The sequence below is a fragment of the Diaphorina citri genome, unplaced genomic scaffold, assembly GCF_000475195.1.
Source record: "Diaphorina citri unplaced genomic scaffold, Diaci psyllid genome assembly version 1.1 scaffold602, whole genome shotgun sequence".
Lineage (NCBI taxonomy): Eukaryota > Metazoa > Arthropoda > Insecta > Hemiptera > Psyllidae > Diaphorina > Diaphorina citri.
Window position 1 is genome coordinate 102,770 of NW_007378036.1, and position 24,956 is coordinate 127,725.

Here is a 24,956-nt window from a genome sequence, read left to right on the forward strand (position 1 = left end):
ATATTGTATGTATCTTATTTACACTGTCTTTTAATTGAAATTTCTCAATTTCAATACAGACTACAGACCCTAGGATGCATCCAGCGTTTTCTCTCTGGCTGGCCAAGTTTTAAAACTTATCACTAACTTTGTTCTATTTCTGTTCCAGTTTGAACCAGGAGGATGGTAAAGTGGAAATATTCGGGAAGATTGGACTAATCAGTGCAGAGACAGATCTGTCCAGTGAGGGAGGAATCCTGGACTTTCCTCTGCATGGTCGAGGACATCTCAAACTGAATCTATGTAAGATTTTATCTTTTGAAAATTTCGCGAATTTATTGTTAGAACTTTTCATAACTTTTGTCGACACAGCATTATTAAGTGTCTCTTTTACAGTCAATTTTCATATTAACTACCAAGGAAAACCAGAGCGAAAGAGTATTGTGAGAGTTAACGGTTACTAGACTAGGGTCAGCTAAAAATTTTCGACCCTTGTTAGCGAACCACAGTTTCTTTGGTAAATTTACCAATGATTTTGTTGATCTTTGCAGACATTTCATAATTCAGAGAGTAAAAAGCGTTGGATGTAAGTGAAAAGGTGAGAGTTAGGGAGTGAAACACACCGGAGAAACTTAGGGACTAGTGCTAGCTCCGGCGAAAAGTCAACATGTTTAGAATAGATCGTTATATCCAAACAATATTTACATTTGTATCAAAATTGACATTGACCAAGTTACAAAAAACGGACTGTAAAATCCTAATCAAGCGTGCCGGGAGGCGCGCGAACGTCAAGAGTTCGAAGCGCCAACCGGCCTATACTAACACGAAGTAGAGTTTCAAGGGTTTTTCGGCATTTTCAACTCAACTTTTCCCCCACTTGCCTACTTCCATTCAACTGAATACAATTTTTTTGTTAGGTTGCCACATTGTTACAAGTTTCTCCGATGTGCGGTATGTTGCCATATTGAGATTATGAGTTAGATGATCGTATCTAGCTGAAGATGGCGCGATTGATGTCATGTAAATTGACGATGTATGGAGAATGACGGATGCCGAAGCTGTGTGCCGGGGGAATGTCGATTCTCGCCTGAAACATGGAGTATAAAGATAATAAGTTTCAAGTTTGGCTAGAGTAGGATCTAGGAAGCCTCTCAAACACCTGAAGAAGCGCACTTTCTAGTTTTAGCCGACGAGTATAAATATTTAAATAAGGTATACTCTTGAGTGGAAGGGAAAGATTAGGCGAGATTAACGCCGGACGCTTTCTCTACCACCCTAACCCTTAGAGCTGCATTATTATATGGTCAAATTATAAAATCAATGAGGATTAAATTCCATGCCTCGGCTGGTATCGAACCTAGGCCCTCCTATTTACCAAGCGAGCGTCTTGACCACTACGCCACCAAGGCAGGTTATACAGTGACCAACTTCAAACAAACACAATTACAAGGAATTTTAATTGTGTTGAGCATAAATGCTTGTCACTAATGTCGTTCTCAGCTAAATGTACTACGCTAAATTTTATGATTTGACTTGGACTCGAACCACCAACCTCTAGATCCGAAGTCCACCGCGCTAACCACTACACCACTGAGGTTGGTTAAACACAATGTACAAATGACTTACATTTTCCGGTGAGTAGGCGCCAGGGCCGGGCTTGGCTGTGGTGTCTCCGGGCATCTGATACCGGGAACTCACCGAGTACGCGGGGGACTTGGGCTTGATCATATCAGGGTTGGAATTGTTGTACGTTCCAGGGCCTGGTACAAGAACGCGGTCATCAACAAACTGTTTCTGTCGGCCAGAAATGCTGAAGGCCGGCGCTGCTCTCTTGTTTCCTTCCTTGGTCGGGCCGAGGACGGACGGAATGTTGTACATGTTGGGCGCTGTGGAAGCCAGGCAGGTGGCCTGATAATTTGAGTTATTTGAATGTGGCCTTTAGGCGGCCCGATAATTAATGAGAAATTTGAACGTAGCATAGAGTGGGCATTTTTGATTTTGTAAATGGAATACCGATCGTCATAGCAAAATCGTATTTCGTAGACTTTGATCAAATGTTTCTAAAAAACTACTACACTTCACACTTTGATTTTTTTTTTTTTTTTAATTAATGTCTTCAGGGTAGGTAACTCCAGGCTCAATAGGTGCTGAAATGCTTTCGACTGTAGATTGCAAATACTGAGTGCTTTTTAGGATGTAGCTACAGACATAGATTACTGTAAAATAATTGTGCAAAAATAGCAAACTCCACTATACAAAACACGAGTAAGTAGGTATGTACCCACCCACTATCGCCTACTAGAGTGATCTAAAAATTTATTGTATGATGGAAAAATTGAAATCTATCGATGAAATAAATTCATTAAAATGCTACGTGTTTTTCACAGAAAAAGTGTTTTAAATTATAATCAAAGGTCATTTTACCTCCGAACGCTATGTACTTATCCGCACGATTCCGTAGATCCATCGGTTTAGAAGAAAACAAGAGAGCAGCATGAAACAGAAAACTAGAAAGCAGAAACACTTAAATAATTTAACTGTAATTATTACAGTAAATCGCAGGAAGAACAGAAAAAGTTATACGGGAGCCGTAAGGTATTTAGCTAGTGATTTTAAGGAGATTGTACCACCGAACCACTTTTTTGCCTTACTTCAAGGCACATTCTTTTACCTCCATGCCTATCCAGGAACGGAAAAGTTTTGATCAGAAATTTTCCGCCCCTGCCGGGATTCAAATCTAGAATGTCTGGGCTGAGAACAATGGTTAGGCAATGTTTTGAAAGGTTTTCTTCTGCAATATTACGTCAAAACTTTTGCGGAGAAGTTCTGACGTGTGGAATGTAAAGTGCGAACTTCTTTCTGTAAAGCTGTGTCCACACATGGTCGACGGCCATTGATCAACATCGATGTCGACTGAACCGTCCACACTGCCACGACAACATAGATGATCGACAGCCATCGACTAAGTGTGGACACAGGTTAAACGGAGTTTGGTCGCAGGGACATAGGACTTGAATAGCTCGTTGCTCTGCTTTTGCCTAAACGTACATTAGGGTTAGGATTCTTTTCTTTCTTTAAAGGCAGGGTTCTCCTGAAGGAGCTCTTCCCCCCTTTCTTTTCCCAGTTTTTCCATCTTACCTGGGGTGTCCAGAGGTTTTCCTAGGGATGTCTTGGCTCCGAAGGATAGAGCATAGATGTTAATGTGATTGGAGAGGGCGTCAGTAGCCTTTTCTGGACAGTACACATTTGGTGCTGTGGTCGTTCGATCGATTTTCTATAATAATAACTACAAATATTTTGATGAGATATCACATCTTGCTATTTAAAATTCGCAAAGGAAGTAACTACTTATAAGGAACGTTGTATAATATCTAATTATCTACCGTTCTAAAATAGCCTCCTTGTTTGAAGAGACTTTGTCGAAAATTACGAAGAGTATTTTATATAGGTTGAGATCTGTTTAAGAGACGAAATGAAATTGAAGAAATGGGGCTTCAAATCTTGCATATCTGGTTCCTAGTACATGAAAATAATTGAACATTATTCTTCATTAACCTACACCACAGAAAACTGGACTCTGAAGAATCCCCAGAAAGAGTGTTGTTGTTGTTGTTGTTGTTGTTGTTGTTGTTGTTGTTGTTGTTGTTGTTGTTGTTGTTGTTGTTGTTGTTGTTACATAATCTATATCAAAGGTTCCCAATCTGTGGTACGCGGAAGCACTTCGGGTGGTACACGAAGAGATTTGAAAAGCGTATTTTTATGATTTATTTCGTAAATACGAAAAACAAATCTGGTAACCCTAGTTGGGAGAGAGAAAAATCTACTCTACATGCACCAAAAAGTTGTGACATCGTGCTACAATTAACAAAAAATTTCGCCTGCGGCGCTATAATATCTTTATTTAAGCCCCGAACCACACAACATTGATGTTTGGTGGTACGCTAAAAGAAACTTTAGGTGTCAGGTGGTACGCAGTACTCAAAAGTTTGGGAACCCCTGTTCTATACGTACATCAAAGTAATACCAACTTGCCAATGTCTTCTAAGAGAAATAGAGGCCTATGTATCAAAGTATTATTACTATTATTGATGTAATTGATGACAATAAATCAATTACCTACTATTATATATTGATCACCTAAGACCACGACAGTTAATATTCTCGGAAGCAATAAGAACGGCCTAACAACGGCTTGTAAAGTCTACTTCTTCCCACATTGTTGACATAAGTGACCAGTCTCAATGGTTTAGTGATTAGCACAGTACACATTGAATCTGGAGGTTGGTGGTTCGAGTCCAAGTCAAGTCATAAAATTTAGCGTACACTAATAAGCAAGGAACGGCATTAGTGGCAGACTTTTATGCGTAACACAATTATTTCTTATTTATTAGTAGTGGTCACTGCACTCGCCTTGCACGCGGGAGACCCAGGTTCTTTCATAAAGTCTGTGCAAGGTGGGGTTAATTAATCATTAATCACGAAAAGGGTAAAAATTAAAACAAATTTTGATTTCCATGTTAGAATCGAACCCGGGACCGTCACGTGGTCTTACCTGGAGTGTCCATAGGTTTAGGCAGAGGTGTGCGAGCGCCGAAAGATTGTGCAAAGATATTGGTGTGATTGGAGAGAGCATCTGTAGAGTTCTCAGGGCGATATACATTGGGTGCTGTGCGAAATAAATGAGTGCTTTTAAAATGTGCAAAACAAGAGGCAATTGTACACCTTACCTTAAGAGAAGAGACATTCTGACCTCGAATTCAAAAAGTGAAAATTGTGCCATTCTTGAAAACTTTATGATAAATTCAAGAAACTTGTTATAGTAGAGAGTTTTGCAACCAAAATTAGCGTCCTCTTAAACGTCATATGACGAAAACTCGTTTCTGCGCATGTGCAGAAATGTGCACCGAACGGGTCAGAAACGGGTTTTGGTCAACTTACGTCTCAGTTATCGTCACGTAAGTTAACGGTACAAAAACTCTATTTACTTCATCATCTCACTAATCTATTCAAATTAATATTGATTAAAGAAGAACTGTTTTCTGTTTTTAATTTACCTGGCGTGTCAGACGGTTTCTCAAGCTGAGTTTTCAGACGGAAAGTGTAAGCCGGTAAGCTGACATGATTAGAAAGTGAATCAGTGGCTTTGTCCGGGTTGTAAGCTCCAGGTGCTAAACATAACAAGGTTCAAAGTGTCTGTGATAATGTGCACTAAAGCAAAAGGTGGTGCAAACCCAATGTGCAAAGACAGTGAAAAGTATGCAGGTGCTTCAATCAGTTAGGCGCAATGCACACTAGAGAAACTCGTTTCATGCAATGCGTTTCGTGAAACTGAGTTTCATGAACTTTATTGTGCGTTGACGCCATTGACAGATCAAACACATTTCACTATTACGGCGCGAACGACCTACTGTTTGTAGTGTTAAAGGGCCTAAAAGGGCATTGCGCGTTGCGTTGTCGAGAAATTCGGCTATATTAGGTAAATAACGACATAGTTGAAATCGAGGGACCAAAAATTCTCTCTCTTTTTTTCGGGAATAAATAAATAGTTCCATCAAAATTGTATTCAATCAAGAGCCTTACCAGGAGTGTCTAAAGGTTTAGGCAGAGGAGTGCGGGCACCAAAGGATTGTGCATAGATATTGGTGTGATTGGACAGGGCGTCTGTAGCCTTTTCTGGACAGTATACATTGGGTGCTGTGCGAAAGGAAGAGAGAGTGTGAAAGAATTAATTTAGTGAACTTAGCTTAGTTAGCTTCTAAGTATTAGAGTGAAGTCTAAGTATAGATAGACAAACGAAATTTTAATGCTACCATGCTCTTTTAAATTTGACAGGTAAGGATAATTTTCAGGGATATTTTGGGTAGTCGATAATCGTGTAAAATTTTACAAGTTTGTGAAATTTACCTGGAGTATCAGACGGTTTTTCGATCTGGGTTTTCGGTCGGAAAGTGTAAGCCGGTAAGCTGACATGATTAGAAAGTGAATCAGTGGCTTTGTCCGCACGGTATGTTCTTTGAGAGCCAAGTCCAGGAATAAAAGGCAACATCTTTTAGTTTATCCCAAAGGTTTGGTTTATCGTACTGTCAATGTGGTTGGGTGAGCTGGGCAATGGAACAGATGATGCACATCGTGAGGTCCTGTGTTGCATTGGTTGCACTTCTCTTGGATGTTGGGATCAAGTCTATGCATATAATGATTAAGCATAGGAGACCAACCAGATCTTAGTTGTGCTAGTCTCGCATAAGGTGATGCCTGTGCGCTTATAAAAGAAAGTGGGCAGCTGCTTTAATCATTCAGGCCTTTTAGAAAAGCTATTAAGTCTAGTTTAGGTATTGCTTAGAAGACCAATTAGATCTGACAGGTCAAGAGGATCTGACAGCAATGAGCAAAGGACTCACAAACAAGATGTCCTAGATTTGACAAAAGTAGTACATAAGTGGTGCATATTACGTACAAACATAGGTAAATCATTAATAACCAAGCTGCGAGTTCAGCCGCGGACCGACATAACTTTGCGATTTTGCCCTAAGAATATTCAGAAGCACTATTCAAATCCCACATTTTCCTACATGAAATGGATAATTTTAGAAAAGAGTTTTTGTCAGTTCCTGATATTTTATGCAAAATGGCTTCTAGAACCCAAGGCGGAGAATGTACAAAAACACTCATATTTACCTGGAGTGTCCATAGGTTTAGGCAGAGGTGTGCGAGCGCCGAAAGATTGTGCAAAGATATTGGTGTGATTGGAGAGAGCATCTGGGTGCTGTGGGGTGGAAAACCAGAGAAATGTGCTTAGTTGAGATGATTTTTAGTGTGGTTTAGTTAGTAGAAATTTAGGAACGAATTGAGAAAATGCAAAACAGTAAAAGATCCCTCAAAGGTTTCGACTCGACAGGTGGTAGCCAGGCCGTATTTCGGGGGGCCCGCCCCCTCCCCCCCCCGATCTCGAGCTCAATTTTTCTTCTTAACTGTAGATAATGCTCCAAAATTTTGGAGCATCCACACCCACCCCCGGTATAGGTATATCACTTTTTGGACTCTCGGCCCTCGCCTCGACAAAATCCTGGATACGGCCCTGGCGGTAGCTAGTTCAACTGGTCAACTTCTGAGAACTCAATTTGCAGTCTCAAGTGTTGACTTGGTACATTTTTGATCAATCAACTGATCTGAAGATGAGATTGTGAACCCGAAGAAACGTCATGAAGTCTGTGCAAGGTGGGGTTAATTAATCATTAATCACGAAAGGGGTAAAAATTAAAACAAATTTTGATTTCCATGTTAGAATCGAACCCGTGACCGTCACGTGGTCTTACCTGGAGTGTCCATAGGTTTAGGCAGAGGTGTGCGAGCGCCGAAAGATTGTGCAAAGATATTGGTGTGATTGGAGAGAGCATCTGTAGAGTTCTCAGGGCGATATACATTGGGTGCTGTGCCAAATAAATGGGTGCGAAATAAATGAGTGCTTTTAAAATGTGCAAAACTAGAGGCAATTGTACACCTTACCTTAAGAGAAGAGACAGTCAATTGTCAATGAAATTCTGACCTCGAATTCAAAAAGTGAAAATTGTGCCATTCTTGAAAACTTAATGATAAATTCAAGAAACTTGTCATAGTAGAGAGTTTTGCAACCAAAATTAGCGTCCTCTTGAACGTTATATGACGAAAACTCGTTTCTGCGCATGTGCAGAAATGTGCAGAAACGCGTTTTGGTCAACTTACGTCTCAGTTATCGTCACGTAAGTTAACGGTACAAAAACTCTATTTACTTCATCATCTCACTAATCTATTCAAATATTGATTAGAGAGAAGAGCTGTTTTTAATTTACCTGGCGTGTCAGACGGTTTCTCAAGCTGAGTTTTCAGACGGAAAGTGTAAGCCGGTAAGCTGACATGATTAGAAAGTGAATCAGTGGCTTTGTCCGGGTTGTAAGCTCCAGGTGCTAAACATAACAAGGTTCAAAGTGTCTGTGATAATGTGCACTAAAGCAAAAGGTGGTGCAAACCCAATGTGCAAAGACAGTGAAAAGTATGCAGGTGCTTCAATCAGTTAGGCGCAATACGTAAGTAAAGCAAAAGGTGGTGCAAACCTAATGTGCAAAGACAGTGAAAAGTATGCAGGTGCTTCAATCAGTTAGGCGCAATGCACACTAGAGAAACTCGTTTCATGCAATGCGTTTCGTGAAACTGAGTTTCATGAACTTTATTGTGTGTTTGTGTGTTGACGCCAATGACAGATCAAACACTTTTCATTATTACGGCGCGAACGACCTACTGTCTGTAGTGTTAAAGGACCTAAAAGGGCATTGCGCCGTTGCGTTGTCGAGAAATTCGGCTATTAGGTAAATAACGACATAGTTGAAATCGAAGGACCAAATTCTCTCTTTTTTTTCGGAAATAAATAAATAGTTCCATCAAAATTGTATTCAATCAAGAGCCTTACCAGGAGTGTCTAAAGGTTTAGGCAGAGGGGTGCGGGCACCAAAGGATTGTGCATAGATATTGGTGTGATTGGACAGGGCGTCTGTAGCCTTTTCTGGAGAGTATACATTGGGTGCTGTGCGAAAGGAAGAGAGTGTGAGAGAATTATAATTTAGTGAACTTAGCTTAGTTAGCTTCTAAGTAGAGTAGTGAAGTCTAAGTATAGATAGACAAACGAAATTTTAATGCTACCATGCTCTTTTAAATTTGACAGGTAAGGATAATTTTCAGGGATATTTTGGGTAGTCGATAATCGTGTAAAATTTTACAAGTTTGTGAAATTTACCTGGAGTATCAGACGGTTTTTCGATCTGGGTTTTCCTTTACAAGTTTGTGAAATTTACCTGGCGTGTCAGACGGTTTTTCGATCTGGGTTTTCGGTCGGAAAGTGTAAGCCGGTAAGCTGACATGATTAGAAAGTGAATCAGTGGCTTTGTCCGGGTTGTAAGCTCCAGGTGCTAAATGAACATAGTAATATGAATATGAATACCTAAAACCGATCTGACAAATGTAAGTCATACTAGTAGAAAGTTCAGATCTTTTGTGGGCCTCTTGAGGAAGGAAGTCGACAAAGTGAGATTTCTTTCTGCCTTTTACAGGATTCTCCAAAAGGAGCTCTTTCATTCAATATCGGGTTTTCGTATATGCTGTCTTTCGGTAGATTGACTTCATAGTTCATAGTGATTTTGCACCCGAAAAAACAAACCATGCTAATGAATAGAAGCGTCTTTAGGGAGCCTTGATGATCATAGCAAGAAAATCGCAGAAAATCAAGCTCAGTATTGCGCTCAGTATTTTTTCAGCGACACGATGGTCGATGGTCTCGGCAAGGGTCTATGGTCTATGGTCCCCGTTGTGGCCGCGCTCTAAGGCTTGTGATTTCGCACCTTCTATCCACGAAGTACAGGTTCAATGGAGCAGTTGAAAATGGGTAAAAATTATAAATAAATAGTCGATTCCTATGTAAAAAGTTGGGAAAAATCCAAATCTGAGGTCAAAACTCCGAAAAAATATAAGGGTCAATGGTCTATGGTCCCCGTTGTGGCCGCGCCCTACGGCTTGTGATTTCGCACCTTCTATCCACGAAGTACAGGTTCAATTTACAGAACCATACAAATCTTTAATTTTATAAACAAGAGAGCTCATAATTACCCGGAGTATTTAGAGGTTTAGGCAGAGGTGTGCGATTTTATTTTCCGTCAGAGTCCTGAACTCTGACGTCAGACTTAAGATGATGCGCAGAAACGTATGCGCACAAACATGAATTGCGCAGAAATGCATGCGCACAAAAAGATTAATGTGTTGACTGCGAGGGAGCTTTGCTGGGGACATTTGATGGGACGTCATCGCCTACGGGAGCGTATGCCGTGACGTCAAAGTTCACGATTTACCGGCATTTTTTTAATCGATTTATCTCTCGGGATCTAAAAAGATTGTGCAAAGATATTGGTGTGATTGGAGAGAGCATCTGTAGAGTTCTCCGGGCGATATACATTGGGTGCTGTGCCAAATAAAAGGGTGCAAAATAAATGGGTGCAGGTGAATTAATGCAAGTCCCGATTAGTGTGATAGGACTGATAGGTAGAGAGCGATCTGCAAAACCCTATCAAACGGGGTGCCAACCTTAACAATACCCATCAATCCAATCATGTCAATTCGTATTACTGAAAGCCGGATCTATTTTGAATGCATGCAAGTGAAATTTTTCCCTCTGTTAATAATTTAGGGCATATTAGGGGTTTCTTTGGCCAGCCACTCACTATCAGGTAGACCTGACAGACGAAGCCAATCATGTCAATTCATATTACTGAAAGCCGGATCTATTTTGAAAGCATCCACGTGAAATTTTTCCCTCTGTTAATAATTTAGGGCATATTAGGGGTTTCTTTGGCCAGCCACTCACTATCAGGTAGACCTGACAGACGAATCCAATCATGTCAATTCGTATTACTGAAAGCCGGATCTATTTTGAATGCATGCAAGTAAAATTTTTCCCTCTGTTAATAATTTAGGGCATATCAGGGGTTTCTTTGGCCAGCCACTCACTATCAGGTAGACCTGACAGACGAACTTTTTCAGCCGTATCTGTCAGGTCAACCTAAGAGAAACTATAGAAAGTGGCTGGTCTAACCGTAATAAATACGATAGATGGATCTTATATCCTTCATTTCTTACCAGGGGTATCCATAGGTTTAGCCAGAGGAGTGCGGGCACCAAAGGATTGTGCGTAGATATTGGTATGATTGGACAGGGCGTCTGTAGCCTTTTCTGGAGAGTATACATTCGGTGCTGTGCAGATAAACAAAGTAAATATTAAGATCAACCACACTATAACCGTACTAATTTACTTATAATATTTCTGGTGGTTCTTGTAAATTTGTTTGAAATACATATTCACCTTCAGTGATTTCAAATTATCGAAAAAAGAAAAACTCCAAGTTGTAGTCTGAGTCTGTCACACAAGTTATAGACTTAAATATGGTTAGTGCTGTTGGTTAGTACTGTTGATTAGAAGCTAATGGTTTTGGATTATAAATAGGTAGTTGTTCTACTAAAATTTCCAAACTTCGTGATCATTACCTGGCGTGTCAGATGGTTTTTCGATCTGGGTTTTCGGTCGGAAAGTGTAAGCCGGTAAGCTGACATGATTAGAAAGTGAATCAGTGGCTTTGTCCGGGTTGTAAGCTCCAGGTGCTAAACATAACAAAAATCAAAGTGTCTGCGATAATGTGCATATAACACATGCAATAAAAATGGTTCACATACCTCAATCATTTAAATCTATTAGGAAATTTAAATGTGTAAGAGATTTTACGACTTTATTGCATATTCAAGTGAGCAATCAAAATTTCTTTCAAGTGAGCAGGGAAAGGTCCTGATTGTCCAACTTTATCGACATTTGAAATCAAACAAAAACAGATTAAATAAACGTGCAGTAGATATATTTCATGGAAAGTATCAAGAGTCTTACCAGGGGTATCCATAGGTTTAGGCAGAGGAGTGCGAGCACCAAAGGATTGTGCATAGACATTTGTGTGATTGGACAGGGCGTCTGTAGCCTTTTCTGGGCAGTATACATTGGGTGCTGTGCGAAAGGAAAAGAGTGTTAAAGAAGTGAATGAAGTGTTGTTAATAAGTCAGTGAATCTGTGTAATAAAGAAAACTTGAAGCTCTGTTTCGTGTTAATATGTAAATGGTTAGAGAGGGCGTCTGTAGCCTTTTCTGGGCAGTATACATTGGGTGCTGTGCGAAAGGAAAAGAGTGTGAAAGAAGTGAATGAAGTGTTGTTAATAAGTCAGTGAATCTGTGTAATAAAGAAAACTTGAAGCTCTGTTTCGTGTTAATATAGGCCGGGTGGGCATCACGTCGCGTCGCTTCGAACTCTTGACGTACGCGTGCCTCCCGGTACGCTTAATATAATGCGTGCCTCCCGGTACGCCTAATATAGACAAATTATTTTTCAGATAGTCAGAAAAATAATAGAAAGTAACAAATCTGTTTGTAGTACTTAAGTACTTTCCTTTTGGAAAGGGAACCGATTTCGATGGTGCGCCATCTTGGATTTCGTATGGTTTAGTACGGGTGCTATCACGCCAAAAGAGGGGAAATGGACTCCAGAAGAGGGGAAGTTCCGAAAGGAAAATAATACAACTAAGTTTGTACAGATTAGTGTTAATATAGGCCGGGCGGGCATCACGTCGCGTCGCTTCGAACTCTTGACGTTCGCGTGCCTCCCGGTACGCTTAATATAATGCGAGCCTCCCGGTACGCCCTATAGACATTTTATTTTTCAGATATTCAGAAAAATAATAGAAAGTAAAAAATCTGTTTGTAGTACTTTCCTTTTGGAAACGGAACCGATTTCGATGGTGCGCCATCTTGGATTTCGTACGGTTTAGTACAGGTGCTATCACACCAAAAGAGGGGAAATGGACTCCAGAAGAGGGGAAGTTCCGAAAGGAAAATAACACAACTAAGTTTGTACAGATTACAGAATTCTGAAACTTTTACATTTTGAACTTCTGGTCAAATTCAAATATAAAATTAAGTTTTAAATTTACCTGGAGTGTCAGACGGTTTTTCGATCTGGGTTTTCGGTCGGAAAGTGTAAGCCGGTAAGCTGACATGATTAGAAAGTGAATCAGTGGCTTTGTCCGGGTTGTAAGCTCCAGGTGCTAAACACAGAGTGCAAAGTAAAGCATAAGGTGGTGTGCATGGTGCATGTGTAAATGCAGTTCAATCTTTTTTACGTTCTTTAATATTGGTGATGGTGACTTATGATTATGATAAAATGATGTTAGGTGCGTACCTACTGTTAGCAAGACCTCCATTTTACGTTCTTTAATATTGGTGATGGTGACTTATGATTATGATAAAATGATGTTAGGTGCGTACCTACTGTTAGCAAGACCTCCATTAAAGTTACCTATTCAATAAAATTCTTATCTCTTAGACGAGCCACTCACTATCAGGTACACCTGACAGGTACGGCTGAAAAGGTCCGCCTGTCAGGTCTAGCTGATACCTGATGAGCACACACACTATCAGGTAGATCTGACAGGCGGACCTGATCAGGTATAACTGTCAAGTCTAACTGATTGTGAGCGGCTGGCCTTAGTTAAATCTTCTTGGAAATCCTTACCAGGAGTGTCTAAAGGTTTAGGCAGAGGGGTGCGGGCACCAAAGGATTGTGCATAGATATTCGTGTGATTGGACAGGGCGTCTGTAGCCTTTTCTGGACAATATACGTTTGGTCCTGTGCAAACAATAAAAGTGTATATATAAAAGATCAAGTTTAGTTCTTCTCTAAGACCTGGAACTCCTGTAAGTAATAATAAAGGATCTTATACGAAATGTTCTAAAAACGATAACACTCCGCGCCGTGTCGTAATAATAATAATAATAATAAAAGAAATAATAAACAAAAAGCTTAACATGTACCTAATTAATAAGGAAAGCAAAATCATGAATGTTTAATTTTACAATGGTCTACTCTACTTGACCTCGTTGTTTACCTTTGGCGCTAAGGCCAGTCACATTGTACTGGCCCGGCCCAGGTCCAATGCTGTCGTTTTTACCGCCATGTCTACTGCCGAAACTGAACGCTGGGGATCTGCCCTTCTTTGAGTCCAAGAGGGTATGACCTGTTAAACAATGATTTTGTTTAGTTTGAGATAATGGTCAAGTACTATATCATACATATTTCTGGACATGGTCTTCACTTGACTGGAGTGGGAAGACCATGTCCAGAAATATGTATGTTAAACAATGAAAAAGAAAATTATGAATCGACAACTATTATGAATTATCTATTTTGATTTCGTAATAGCGGCTCAGTGACCTGCTAGAGCTAGACCACACCTAAAAGATCAAGTTTAGTTCTGACTTCTCTAAGACCTGGAACTCCTGTAAGTAATAATAAAGGATCTTATACGAAATGTTCTAAAAACGATAACACTCCGCGCCGTGTCGTCTCAATTAAACAATTTAATTTGGGAGGAAAATTTGAAGAATTTGCTACAGAAGAGAAAATCTAATGTCGCTTTGACTTCTAACAATCGCCATTTCTATCTTCGGGGATTCTCCCCTTCATTGGTTGGGGTTTCTTCGACGCTTCTCGGATATCAGAAGTCAAGTTTTTCTGATTTTTTTATCAGAAAGTATAAGACGTAAGCAAGTTAACTTCGTGTGGTTAGAAACTCATTTTGTGCCCTTTTCTGGATCCGCCGTGGTGCTGAAACTTTACCATATTGAAAAATAAGTGTGGGAGTTGAGTTAGTTTTTGAATTGTGTATCGGACTCTAGATTGCATGGATCAAGACTTCTTGGGACAGGGCATTTTCCTGGGTACACGAAAAGTAAGTTTTCACGGAACCCAAGAATCAAAATCAACTCAAACTCAAAAGGTCTCACCGAAAGTGATCAAAATCAAATCAAACTCAAAGGTCTTACCGAAAGTGGTCAAAATCAAATCAAACTCAAAGGTCTTACCGAAAGTGGTCAAAATCAAATCAAACTCAAAGGTCTTACCGAAAGTGGTAGGCAGAGTAACACAGGCGGGGCCCGGTCCCGAAAATTCGGCCGCAATGGGGCCCCTCCGTTTAGTAGGAGTCCACGGTCTCTGCGTAAGTCCGCCCATATTGTTCTGGAAGCAGAAATGAAGCTTTGGTTAGTTCTCAGAACGGCTGGCTTTCTCTTAATCCTGTCTTCTTTCTCTTCGCTTTCTTATACGTACATTAAACAAACCTGCAGTGTATGAATTAGGAAAACAATATGTGATAATTGTGATAAAGGTAACATATGAGATATGAGTAAGACCATTATTTGGAATTTTATGTGCAGATGGGTGACTATATATGTGTGATAGGTAACATATTATTAGTAGGACCAATTGGACCTATGTGCAGATTGGTGAGTCATTTGTGCGAGAGATTTCTGATACCTGGAGTGTCCGAAAGCTTTTCGATTGCGATTTTCGGACGGAAAGTGTACGCCACAGAGCCTGTATGATTAGAAAGGGCCTCAATCGGTGCCTTTTCCGGATGGTAATCGCCTGGAGCTAGAAATCGGGGAATGAAATCGGTTTAAATTGGGATCCTTGGGCCTGCCAACCACTTTATGGTATAGCGGAGAGATTTACCTTGGTTTACTCGCGCAAGCAAATGATTAATAGGTCAAATTTTAACTGGTTGGTAATAGGTAAGAGGTCTCCGGTTTACTTTCCTCTGGCTTTGTGGAGATCGGAATAGTAGGAATGTGACGATTTTTGTCTACTCTAAATTTTTTATCAGAAAGTATAAGACGTGAGCAAGTTAACTTCGTGTGGTTAGAAACTCATTCTGTGCCCTTTTCTGGATCCGCCGTGGTGCTGAAACTTTACCATATTGAAAAATAAGTGTGGGAGTTGAGTTAGTTTTTGAATTGTGTATTAAAATTACACGTACATTAAACAAACCTGCAGTGTATTAATTAGGAAAACAATATGTGATAATTGTGATAAAGGTAACATATGACTCATATGAGATATGAGTAAGACCATTATTTGGAATTTTATGTGCAGATGGGTGACTATGTGTGATAGGTAACATATTATTAGTAGGACCATTTGGACCTATGTGCAGATTGGTGAGTCATTTGTGCGAGAGATTTCTGATACCTGGAGTGTCCGAAAGCTTTTCGATTACGATTTTCGGACGGAAAGTGTACGCTACAGAGCCTGTATGATTAGAAAGGGCCTCAATCGGTGCCTTTTCCGGATGGTAGTCGCCTGGAGCTAGAAATCGGGGAATGAAATCGGTTTAAATGGGAATCTATTGAGGCGGCCGACCACTTTACGGTTTAGCGGAGAGATTTAGCTTTTGGTTTACCCGCGCACGCAAATAATTAATAGGTCAAATTTTAACTGGATGGTAATAGGTAAGAGGTCTCCGGTTTACTTTCCTCTGGCTTTGTGGAGATCGGAATAGTAGGAATGTGACGATTTTTGTCTATTCTACTCTAACAAACGGTAACGTGGATAGCTGGCCCCTTGTATTTATCGTGGAATAAATAATAGGACGGGTATTAAAGTACAACAAAATACATACAATCAAAGGGCAGCCGCTCACTATCAGATATACCAGTACCTGACAGGTACACCGATCAGGTCCGCTTGTCAGGTCTACCTGATACCTGATGAGCACACACACTATCAGATAGACCTGATCAGTTCTAGCTGGCCCCTTGTATTTATCGTCGAATAAAGAATAGGACGGGTATTAAAGTACAACAAAATACATACAATCAAAGGGCAGCCGCTAACTATCAGATATACGAGTACCTGACAGGTACACCGATCAGGTCCGCTTGTCAGGTCTACCTGATACCTGATGAGCACACACACTATCAGATAGACCTGATCAGGTGTACCTGTCATGTCTCCTTATAGTGAGTGGCTGACCAAATACAATTTAAGGGCATATGATTTAGAATTTTAGAATAATCTCCATTACTCAGTACGAGTTGGTTCCCAAGATTTTTTTTTTTTACTATTCAACCGTGATGAAAGAAACTCAATAATAATAATTTATCAATAGTTCCACAATAGCAAGCTTCTACTTCTGGTAACTGGATGGTAATAGGTAAGAGGTCTCCGGTTTACTTTCCTCTGGCTTTGTGGAGATCGGAATAGTAGGAATTTGACGATTTTTGTCTATTCTAGCTGGCCCCTTGTATTTATCGTGGAATAAAGAATAGGACGGGTATTAAAGTACAACAAAATACATACTACAATCAAAGGGCAGCCGCTCACTATCAGATATACCAGTACCTGACAGGTACACCGATCAGGTCCGCTTGTCAGCTCTACCTGATACCTGATGAGTTGATGAGCACACACACTATCAGATAGACCTGATCAGGTGTACCTGTCATGTCTCCTTATAGTGAGTGGCTGACCAAATACAATTTAAGGGACACATGATTTAGAATAATCTCCATGACTCAGTACGAGTTGGTTCCCAAGATTTTTTTTTTTTTACTATTCAACCGTGATGAAAGAAACTCAATAATAATAATTTATCAATAGTTCCACAATAGCAAGCTTCTACTTCTGTCACAGTGCCACAACTTCACCTATACCGCCTACACACGGTTGCTACTTACTGGGGTGACGATAAATCGACAGTGACACAAATTTCTACTTTACATGCAGAGTATGAATTTATTCCTTAGGTGAGGCGGTAACTTAATGAGCTTACTATTCAACCATGATGAAAGAAACTCAATAATAATAATTTATCAATAGTTCCTCAATAGCAAGCTTCTACTTCTGTCACAGTGCCACAACTTCGCCTATACCGCCTACACACGGTTGCTACTTAGTAAGGTGACGATAAATCGACAGTGACACAAATTTCTACTTTACATGCAGAGTATGAATTTATTCCTTAGGTGAGGCGGTAACTTAATGAGCCTGGTGTTACGTACATACCTTGTAGTTTTTTGCAATTTCGCTATAAGTTTTTCTGAACATGTAGGCCTTTCTGAACAAGACAAATCCATTCAAAAGGGAAAAGATTAAATCCATATTTAAACGAGAAAAGATTAAAGACCAATGTCAACCACCAGAACATTGAACGAGTGACTAATAACCGCCCATCTATCTCATCATTGTCATTAATAGTTATCGTATAGCAAGAACAACTGTTACCCACACAACTATAGGTTGGTTTCTAAATTTCTGTAGAATCCTATGACCTATACAAGTTGATCTTCAATTTATGTCCTTACTGTAGGTAATTAAGAGGCTAGATTACGAGACCAGGAGGTAGTCCAGATACTGGCCTGTAAACACCACTGGCGTCCAGTAACATTCCTGTCCAGTTAGTAGGTCACTTTCAATGGAATATGTACCTTTACAGAAGTGCATCTGGTCCAATTTAACTGGAATGTTACTGGCCAGTGGTGTTCACCAGACCCTTTTGATGGAGATGACCAGGGGATTGAGGCGAAAGCCAGCAGGTGTCTTTCAATCGTCCTCCAAGAGTGGATGAAAGGAGTACTTAAGCAGCGCACAACGCAAATAGGTCCCAATTACGGTCCGTAGCATATAAAGGGCCGAAAGCATCCTTTTATGAAACAACCTAGTCGGGACGGAAACGGGCCGTATTTGGGACATATAGGTAATATGAAATGCCCCGCTTAAAAAAAAAAAAAAAAAAAAAAAAAAAAAAAAAAAAAAAAAGAGGGGGGCATAAAAGAAGATATTACTATGTAATAGAAAAAGCTAGGTACTAATCATTTGTATGTATATTGCACTATAGTCAGATTGTGCACTATAGTGCACTATAGTCAGAAGAAGATTCTTTTTTTTTATAATTAAGCAAGGTCTACTTTATTAATCATGTATTGTAAAATGTTAAACCCATAAAATACACGAGACCTTGTTTAGACTGCTGGGGTAAAGGGACTTTTTAGTCTCATTCGAGCAGGATAAACAAGGTATATTCTATTCTATTCTATTAATATTATGAGTGTGTAGAATTCTAGAAGACCAAACAATAAAATTAAGCAATTTAATTGACATCAAAAAAGGGAAGCGGTACATAGGAAATAGTTAAAGATTCGTGACAACCTCCGTAGCTTCGTGATCATCCTAACACGTAGGAATTCCGGGTTCAGTCTCTGGTGGTGTCAATTCAATTCAATAGATCAGTTGCGCTTACTTGGGTGATGTTTCAAAGTCATAGAGCAGGAAAAATGAGGACCAACAGAATTTTTCTTTTTCTTCTACGACTTCTAGATCCCGAGATAAATCGATTAAAAAATGCCGGTAAATCGTGAACTTTGACGTCACGGCATACGCTCCCGTAGGCGATGACGTCACATCAAATGTCCCGAGCAAAGCTTCCTCGCAGGCAACGCATTAATGTGTTTGTGCGCATACGTTTCTGCGCAGTTCTTCCTGCACCTCCGCTAGCGCGCTAGGATAGTGGCGCTACCTAACGGACGAAAAAAACAACTGCGTAAAGTATGACGTCACACATTTTTAAACTCTTTCATTAGAACGGAAAATATAAATTGAATTTTCGACCTTTAAAAGTTATTTTTTCGGAGTTTTGACCTCAGATTCGGATTTTTCCCAATTTTTTACATAGGAATCGACCATTCATTATAATTTTTACCCATTTGCAACTGCTCCATTGTCAACTGTACTTCCATAAGAACCCGAGACCTAATCCAGTTAATGCATTAATTTATTCAAAACATTGTCAGAGATTTCCTAAAGTGAAGAGGTGGAAGGAAGAGAGCCAAGAAATGACCAAGGACTTTCATGAAGGAATTAGCGTGAGTGGAGCTCAGGTCTCATTCAAGAGAGCATTGTAGAGGTTATCTGGGAAATGGGCCTTAGTGGGACTCCACTGTCTCTAGACCCACTACTGGTACTGGACAGATTACTGAGAAACCTACATAGATTACCTAAAACTTATCCGGTCTATTTTTACTTTCTATTACTACAGTATAGCGGAGCTATACTAGTAATGAAAGTATTGCAATCGGTCCAAATTTTCAAAATCGGGAAAAAAGAGCTAACATACAGTTGGATCTGTGCAATAGATCAGTTGCGCTTACTTGGGTGATATTGCAAAGTCATAGAGCAGGAAAAATGAGGACCAACCCACAACTTCGCCTATACCGCCTACACACGGTTGCTACTTAGTGGGGTGACGATAAATCGACAGTGACACAAATTTCTACTTTACATGCAAAGTATGAATTTATTCCTTAGGTGAGGCGGTACTTAATGAGCCTGGTGTTACGTACATACCTTATAGTTTTTTGCAATTTCGCTATAAGTTTTTCTGAACATGTAGGCCTTTCTGAACAAGACAAATCCATTCAAAAGGGAAAATGTTAAATCTATTTTTAAACGAGAAAAGATTAAAGACCAATGTCAACCACCAGAACAAGAACGAGTGACTAAGAACCGCCCATCTATCTCATCATAGTCATTAATATAGTCATTATACAGCAAGAACAACTGTTACCCACACAACTAGGTATAGGTTGGTTTCTAAATTTCTATAGAATCCTATGACCTATTTATACCTACAAGTGATCTTCAATTTGTGTCCTTAGGTGATTGGCTAGATTACAAGGTCAGGAGGTAGTCGGGTAGTCCAGAGTCTGGCCTGTAAACACCACTGGCGTCCAGTCCAGTAACATTCCTGTCCAGTTAGTAGGTCACTTTCAATGGAATTTGTACCTTTACAGAAGTGCATCCGGTCCAATTAAACTGGAATATTACTGGCCAGTGGTGTTCACCAGACCCTTTTGATGGAGATGACCAGGGGATTGAGGCGAAAGCCAGCAGGTGTCTTTCAATCGTCCCGAACCATACAAATCTTTAATTTTATAAACAAGAGAGCTCATAATTACCCGGAGTATTTAGAGGTTTAGGCAGAGGTGTGCGGGCGCCGAAGGATTGTGCAAAGATATTGGTGTGATTGGAGAGCGCATCTGTAGAGTTCTCCGGGCGATATACATTGGGTGCTGTGCCAAATAAAAGGGTGCAAAATAAATGGGTGCAGGTGAATTAATGCACCCAAGAGTGGATGAAGGGACTACTTAAGCAGCGCACAACGCAAATACGTCCCAATGGAGCAGTTGCAAATGGGTAAAAATTATTAATAAATGGTCGATTCCTATGTAAAAAGTTGTGAAAAATCCAAATCTGAGGTCAAAACTCCGAAATAATAACTGTAAAAGGTCGAAAATTCAATTTTTATTTTCCGTCAGAGTCCTGAACTCTGACGTCAGACTTCAAGAGATGCGCAGAAACGTATGCGCACAAACATGAATTGCGCAGAAACGCTTGCGCACAAACAAACAAAGCGGGAGTCATGAGTTATGACGTCATCGCCTACGAGAGCGTATGCCGTGACGTCAAAGTTCACGATTTACCGGTATTTTTTAAATCGATTTATCTCGAGATCTAGAAGTCGTAGAAGAAAAAGAAAAATTCCGTTGGTCCTCATTTTTCCTGCTCTATGACTTTGAAACATCACTCAAGTAAGCGCGACTGTTCTATTACGGTCCGTAGCATATAAAGGGCCGAAAGCATCCTTTTATGAAACAACCTAGTCGGGGCGGAAACCGGCCATATTTGGGACATAATATGGAATACCCTGCTTTTAAAAAAAAATACAAGTTAGCTGGTCATCAGAGTACGGACTGAAAAATTGTTACTTGTTACTGTAGGTACGTTTTATTTACCTGGAGTGTTGACCGGCTTGGCAGGTTGCGTTTTGAGGCCGAACGTAAACTTGGGCGCATTGTCATGAATGGAGAGCGCTTTCTCGGATTTTTCCGGGTTGTAATCACCAGGGGCAGGCAAGGTCTCGAACTTGTGCTCCTTGGGTCTCGAATGAAGACTGGCTGCTGGTGGACTGTCCTTGCCTGGATGGAAGAACAAGTAATCAATCCTTCAATCAAGCCTAGTTATCATTAGTTTGGGAAATAGCGCATCTACCTTGTAAGCGCTGGATCCCAGGATCGATTCCCGTCCGGGCCGGACTTTATCTTAAACCGATAAGGTTCTCGTATTCGGAATGACTGGCTTTCTTCTATCCTGTCATTTCTGTCCTCTTTCTCTCTTCGATTTCGTAACGACAAAACCTCCATTGTTACATTTCCCTCTATTAGCTGGTGGACTGTCCTTGCCTGGATGGAAGAAAATTAACAAGTAATCAATCCTTCAATCAAGCCTAGTTATGTAGTTTGGAAAATAGCGCATCTACCTTGTAAGCGCTGGATCCCGGGATCGATTCCCGCCCGCGCCGGACTTTATCTTAAACCGATAACTCGTATTTGGAATGGCTGGCTTTCTTCTATCCTGTCATTTCTGTCCTCTTTCTCTCTTCGATTTCGTAACGACAAAACCTCCATTGTTACATTTCCCTCTATTAAGCCTCTTCAGAAGAAAAAGAGAGCTATTAGAACATACACTTGGATCTGTGCAATAGATCAGTTGCGCTTACTTGGGTGATATTCCAAAGTCATAGAGCAGGAAAAATGAGGACCAACGGGATTTTTCTTTTTCTTCTACGACTTCTAGAGCCCGAGATAAATCGATTAAAAAATGCCGGTAAATCGTGAACTTTGACGTCACGGCATACGCTCCCGTAGGCGATGACGTCACATCAAATGTCCCGAGCAAAGCTTCCTCGCAGGCAACGCATTAATGTGTTTGTGCGCATACGTTTCTGCACAGTTCTTCCTGCACCTCCGCTAGCGCGCTAGGATAGTGGCGCTACCTAACGGACGAAAAAAACAACTGCGTAAAGTCTGACGTCACAGTTCTTCCTGCACCTCCGCTAGCGCGCTAGGATAGTGGCGCTACCTAACGGACGAAAAAAACAACTGCGTAAAGTCTGACGTCACACTTTTTTAAACTCTTTCATTAGAACGGAAAATATAAATTGAATTTTCGACCTTTAAAAGTTATTTTTTCGGAGTTTTGACCTCAGATTCGGATTTTTCCCAATTTTTTACATAGGAATCGACCATTCATTATAATTTTTACCCATTTGCAACTGCTCCATTGTCAACTGTACTTCCATAAGAACCCGAGACCTAATCCAGTTAATGCATTAATTTATTCAAAACATTGTCAGAGATTTCCTAAAGTGAAGAGGTGGAAGGAAGAGAGCCAAGAAATACTTTTTATTTGTGAACCGTTACCAAATAAGCAAGTGAATAGTTGATCCCATGTGATTTTTCACGCGGAATCGAAGGGTGAAACTTTTAGAACTGTTCGACTTAATGTAATAGAAAGTCGTGTGATGTTCACACCAGATTTTTTTCCAAGAAATACTCGAACTAAATGAACAAGGACTTTCATGAAGGAATTAGCGTGAGTGGAGCTCAGGTCTCATTCAAGGATTCAAGAGAGAATTGTAGAGGTTATCTGGGAAATGGGCCTGAGTGGGACTCCACTGTCTCTAGACCCACTACTGGACAGATTACTGAGAAACCTACATAGATTACCTAAAACTTATCCGGTCTATTTTTTATTTTATTTTTTCTTTGAACCCGAAACACTGATCATCTTCAAGAGCAAAATCGAAGAGAGAAGGAGGACAAGATAGAAAGAAGAGAGCCAAGAAATACTCGAACTAAATGACCAAGGCCTTTCATGAAGGAATTAGCGTGAGTGGAGCTCAGGTCTCATTCAAGAGAGCATTGTAGAGCTTATCCGGGAAATGGGCGTTAGTCACGTTAGTGGGACTCTATAGTCTCTAATAGTGGACAGATTACTGAGACAATCTGAGACATCTAGAACTTATCCGGTCTATTTTCAAGAAACACTGACCTTCAGAGGTATAATCTAGAGCGAAATCGAAGCAAAAAGGAGGACAAGATAGAAAGACAGCCGTTCCGAGAACGAACATTATCTGTTTAGAATAAAGTTCGCCCCGGGCGAAAATCTAACCCGCAAGTTCCGCGACTTAACCGCGGCAAGGAAGGCACGCTACCCTCCAATGTAACTAGGCTGGCTAAAAAATACTTTCTTTCCTAATTAGGCACTTTAACACTGTCTTTTAAAAGAAGGTCGCCGTGAAAAATACTTACCTAATTATAAATTAATCTTCTTCTTTTACACTACCTTTTCCGAATTTGATTTGGGTGAAAAATACTCAATTATTAATTGATCTTCTTCTTTTACTCTACCTTTTCCGAATTTTATTTGAGTTCGGCGTTTCCATCTCGTATTCAACTCCATTTGAGTCTATCCAATATTTCCTCATTGAAAAATAATAATAATAATAATAAAGAAATAATTTTATTTTTTCTTTGAACCCGAAACACTGATCATCTTCAAGAGCAAAATCGAAGAGAGAAGGAGGACAAGATAGAAAGACAGCCGTTCCGAGAACGAACATTATCTGTTTAGATTGTTTAGAATAAAGTTCGCCCCGGGCGAAAATCTAACCCGCAAGTTCCGCGACTTAACCGCGGCAAGGAAGGCACGCTCAGATTTTTTTCATTTCTTCTTCCAGTTCATTAGGGAATGGTTGTGGGTAGTTTGTGCTATGAACATTTTGTCATTGTTTATTTCGCTGAGTATGTTAGAAACACTATATATTCCGAGAAGGATTTTTTTTAGGGGTGCTCCTGTGTCCTGTTGTAGTTTCAAGTTACACACGGGAAGTCTTGACGAGGTCTTATTCTTCTTTTTCTTCTTCTTCGTAACTAGGCTGGCTAAAAAATGCTTTTTTTTTCGAATTAGGCACTTTAACACTGTTTTTTAAAAGAAGGTCGCCGTGAAAAATACTTAATTATTAATTAATCTTCTTCTCTTACACTACCTTTTCCGAATTTGATTTGGGTGAAAAATACTCAATCAGTGGCGTAGCGTCCATATAAGGCGTGTATGGCGGCCATACACTCGAAATTTCACTCAAATACCCTTAAATATTGACTTTAAATAATTAATGTATTTTTATTAGATGAATAAAAATCATTATCACTTAAAATTGTTAAAAATCCCTTAAAATCCCTAAATTCATTTTTATCCCAGTCAGACCTGAAAAATCCCTGAAAAGGGATAAAAATCCCACTGCGTCGGGATAAGATACAGTAAGAACACTATGCAGGGCACCTTACACCGCTACATGTATGAAAGGGTATTACTTGCCCAACCACATCTATTTTGGTATGGAATTGGATGCGTGTTAAATAGTGAGAATGTAGGACGCCTTAGAACAAAGAACGTGTACTGACTATGATGCTCCTATGCTGAGATACTCTTTAGAATGTGTGAATGTGAAGCATGTTTTGAATGTCTGAATCGTTCGTTGATTTTTGTTCTCGTTGTCGCTTGAAAAGATAATATACTGCTATTTCTCCCGCTCCTCTCACCCGGAAGAGTGGCCGAGGTGTCAAGGCGCTCGACTCAAGACCCATAGGTATTAGGAGTGCTCGGGTTCAAATCCCCCCAAACGTTCTTTTTTTTT

The 24,956-nt window shown here is 40.1% G+C and overlaps 1 protein-coding gene across 1 annotated transcript in view; it reads right to left on the reverse strand.

Annotated features, from left to right (window-relative positions):
- Positions 1 to 512: 512 nt before the first annotated feature.
- Positions 513 to 24,956, reverse strand: part of LOC103510466 (flocculation protein FLO11-like) — a 37,495-nt gene continuing 13,051 nt past the window's right edge. The window contains exons 2-22 of the mRNA XM_026824498.1: positions 21,214 to 21,422; positions 14,900 to 15,016; positions 13,100 to 13,213; positions 12,519 to 12,632; positions 11,429 to 11,542; positions 11,038 to 11,151; positions 10,633 to 10,746; positions 9,890 to 9,958; positions 9,610 to 9,639; positions 8,802 to 8,915; positions 8,420 to 8,533; positions 7,806 to 7,919; positions 7,293 to 7,406; positions 6,645 to 6,735; positions 5,884 to 5,990; positions 5,560 to 5,673; positions 5,034 to 5,147; positions 4,532 to 4,645; positions 3,118 to 3,231; positions 1,606 to 1,739; positions 513 to 1,066 (exon numbers count right to left, since the gene is read on the reverse strand). Of these exons, the coding sequence (XP_026680299.1) occupies positions 971 to 1,066; positions 1,606 to 1,739; positions 3,118 to 3,231; positions 4,532 to 4,645; positions 5,034 to 5,147; positions 5,560 to 5,673; positions 5,884 to 5,990; positions 6,645 to 6,735; positions 7,293 to 7,406; positions 7,806 to 7,919; positions 8,420 to 8,533; positions 8,802 to 8,915; positions 9,610 to 9,639; positions 9,890 to 9,958; positions 10,633 to 10,746; positions 11,038 to 11,151; positions 11,429 to 11,542; positions 12,519 to 12,632; positions 13,100 to 13,213; positions 14,900 to 15,016; positions 21,214 to 21,422 (2,335 nt within the window). The 3' untranslated portion in view covers positions 513 to 970. The remainder of the gene's footprint in view (positions 1,067 to 1,605; positions 1,740 to 3,117; positions 3,232 to 4,531; positions 4,646 to 5,033; positions 5,148 to 5,559; positions 5,674 to 5,883; positions 5,991 to 6,644; positions 6,736 to 7,292; positions 7,407 to 7,805; positions 7,920 to 8,419; positions 8,534 to 8,801; positions 8,916 to 9,609; positions 9,640 to 9,889; positions 9,959 to 10,632; positions 10,747 to 11,037; positions 11,152 to 11,428; positions 11,543 to 12,518; positions 12,633 to 13,099; positions 13,214 to 14,899; positions 15,017 to 21,213; positions 21,423 to 24,956) is intronic.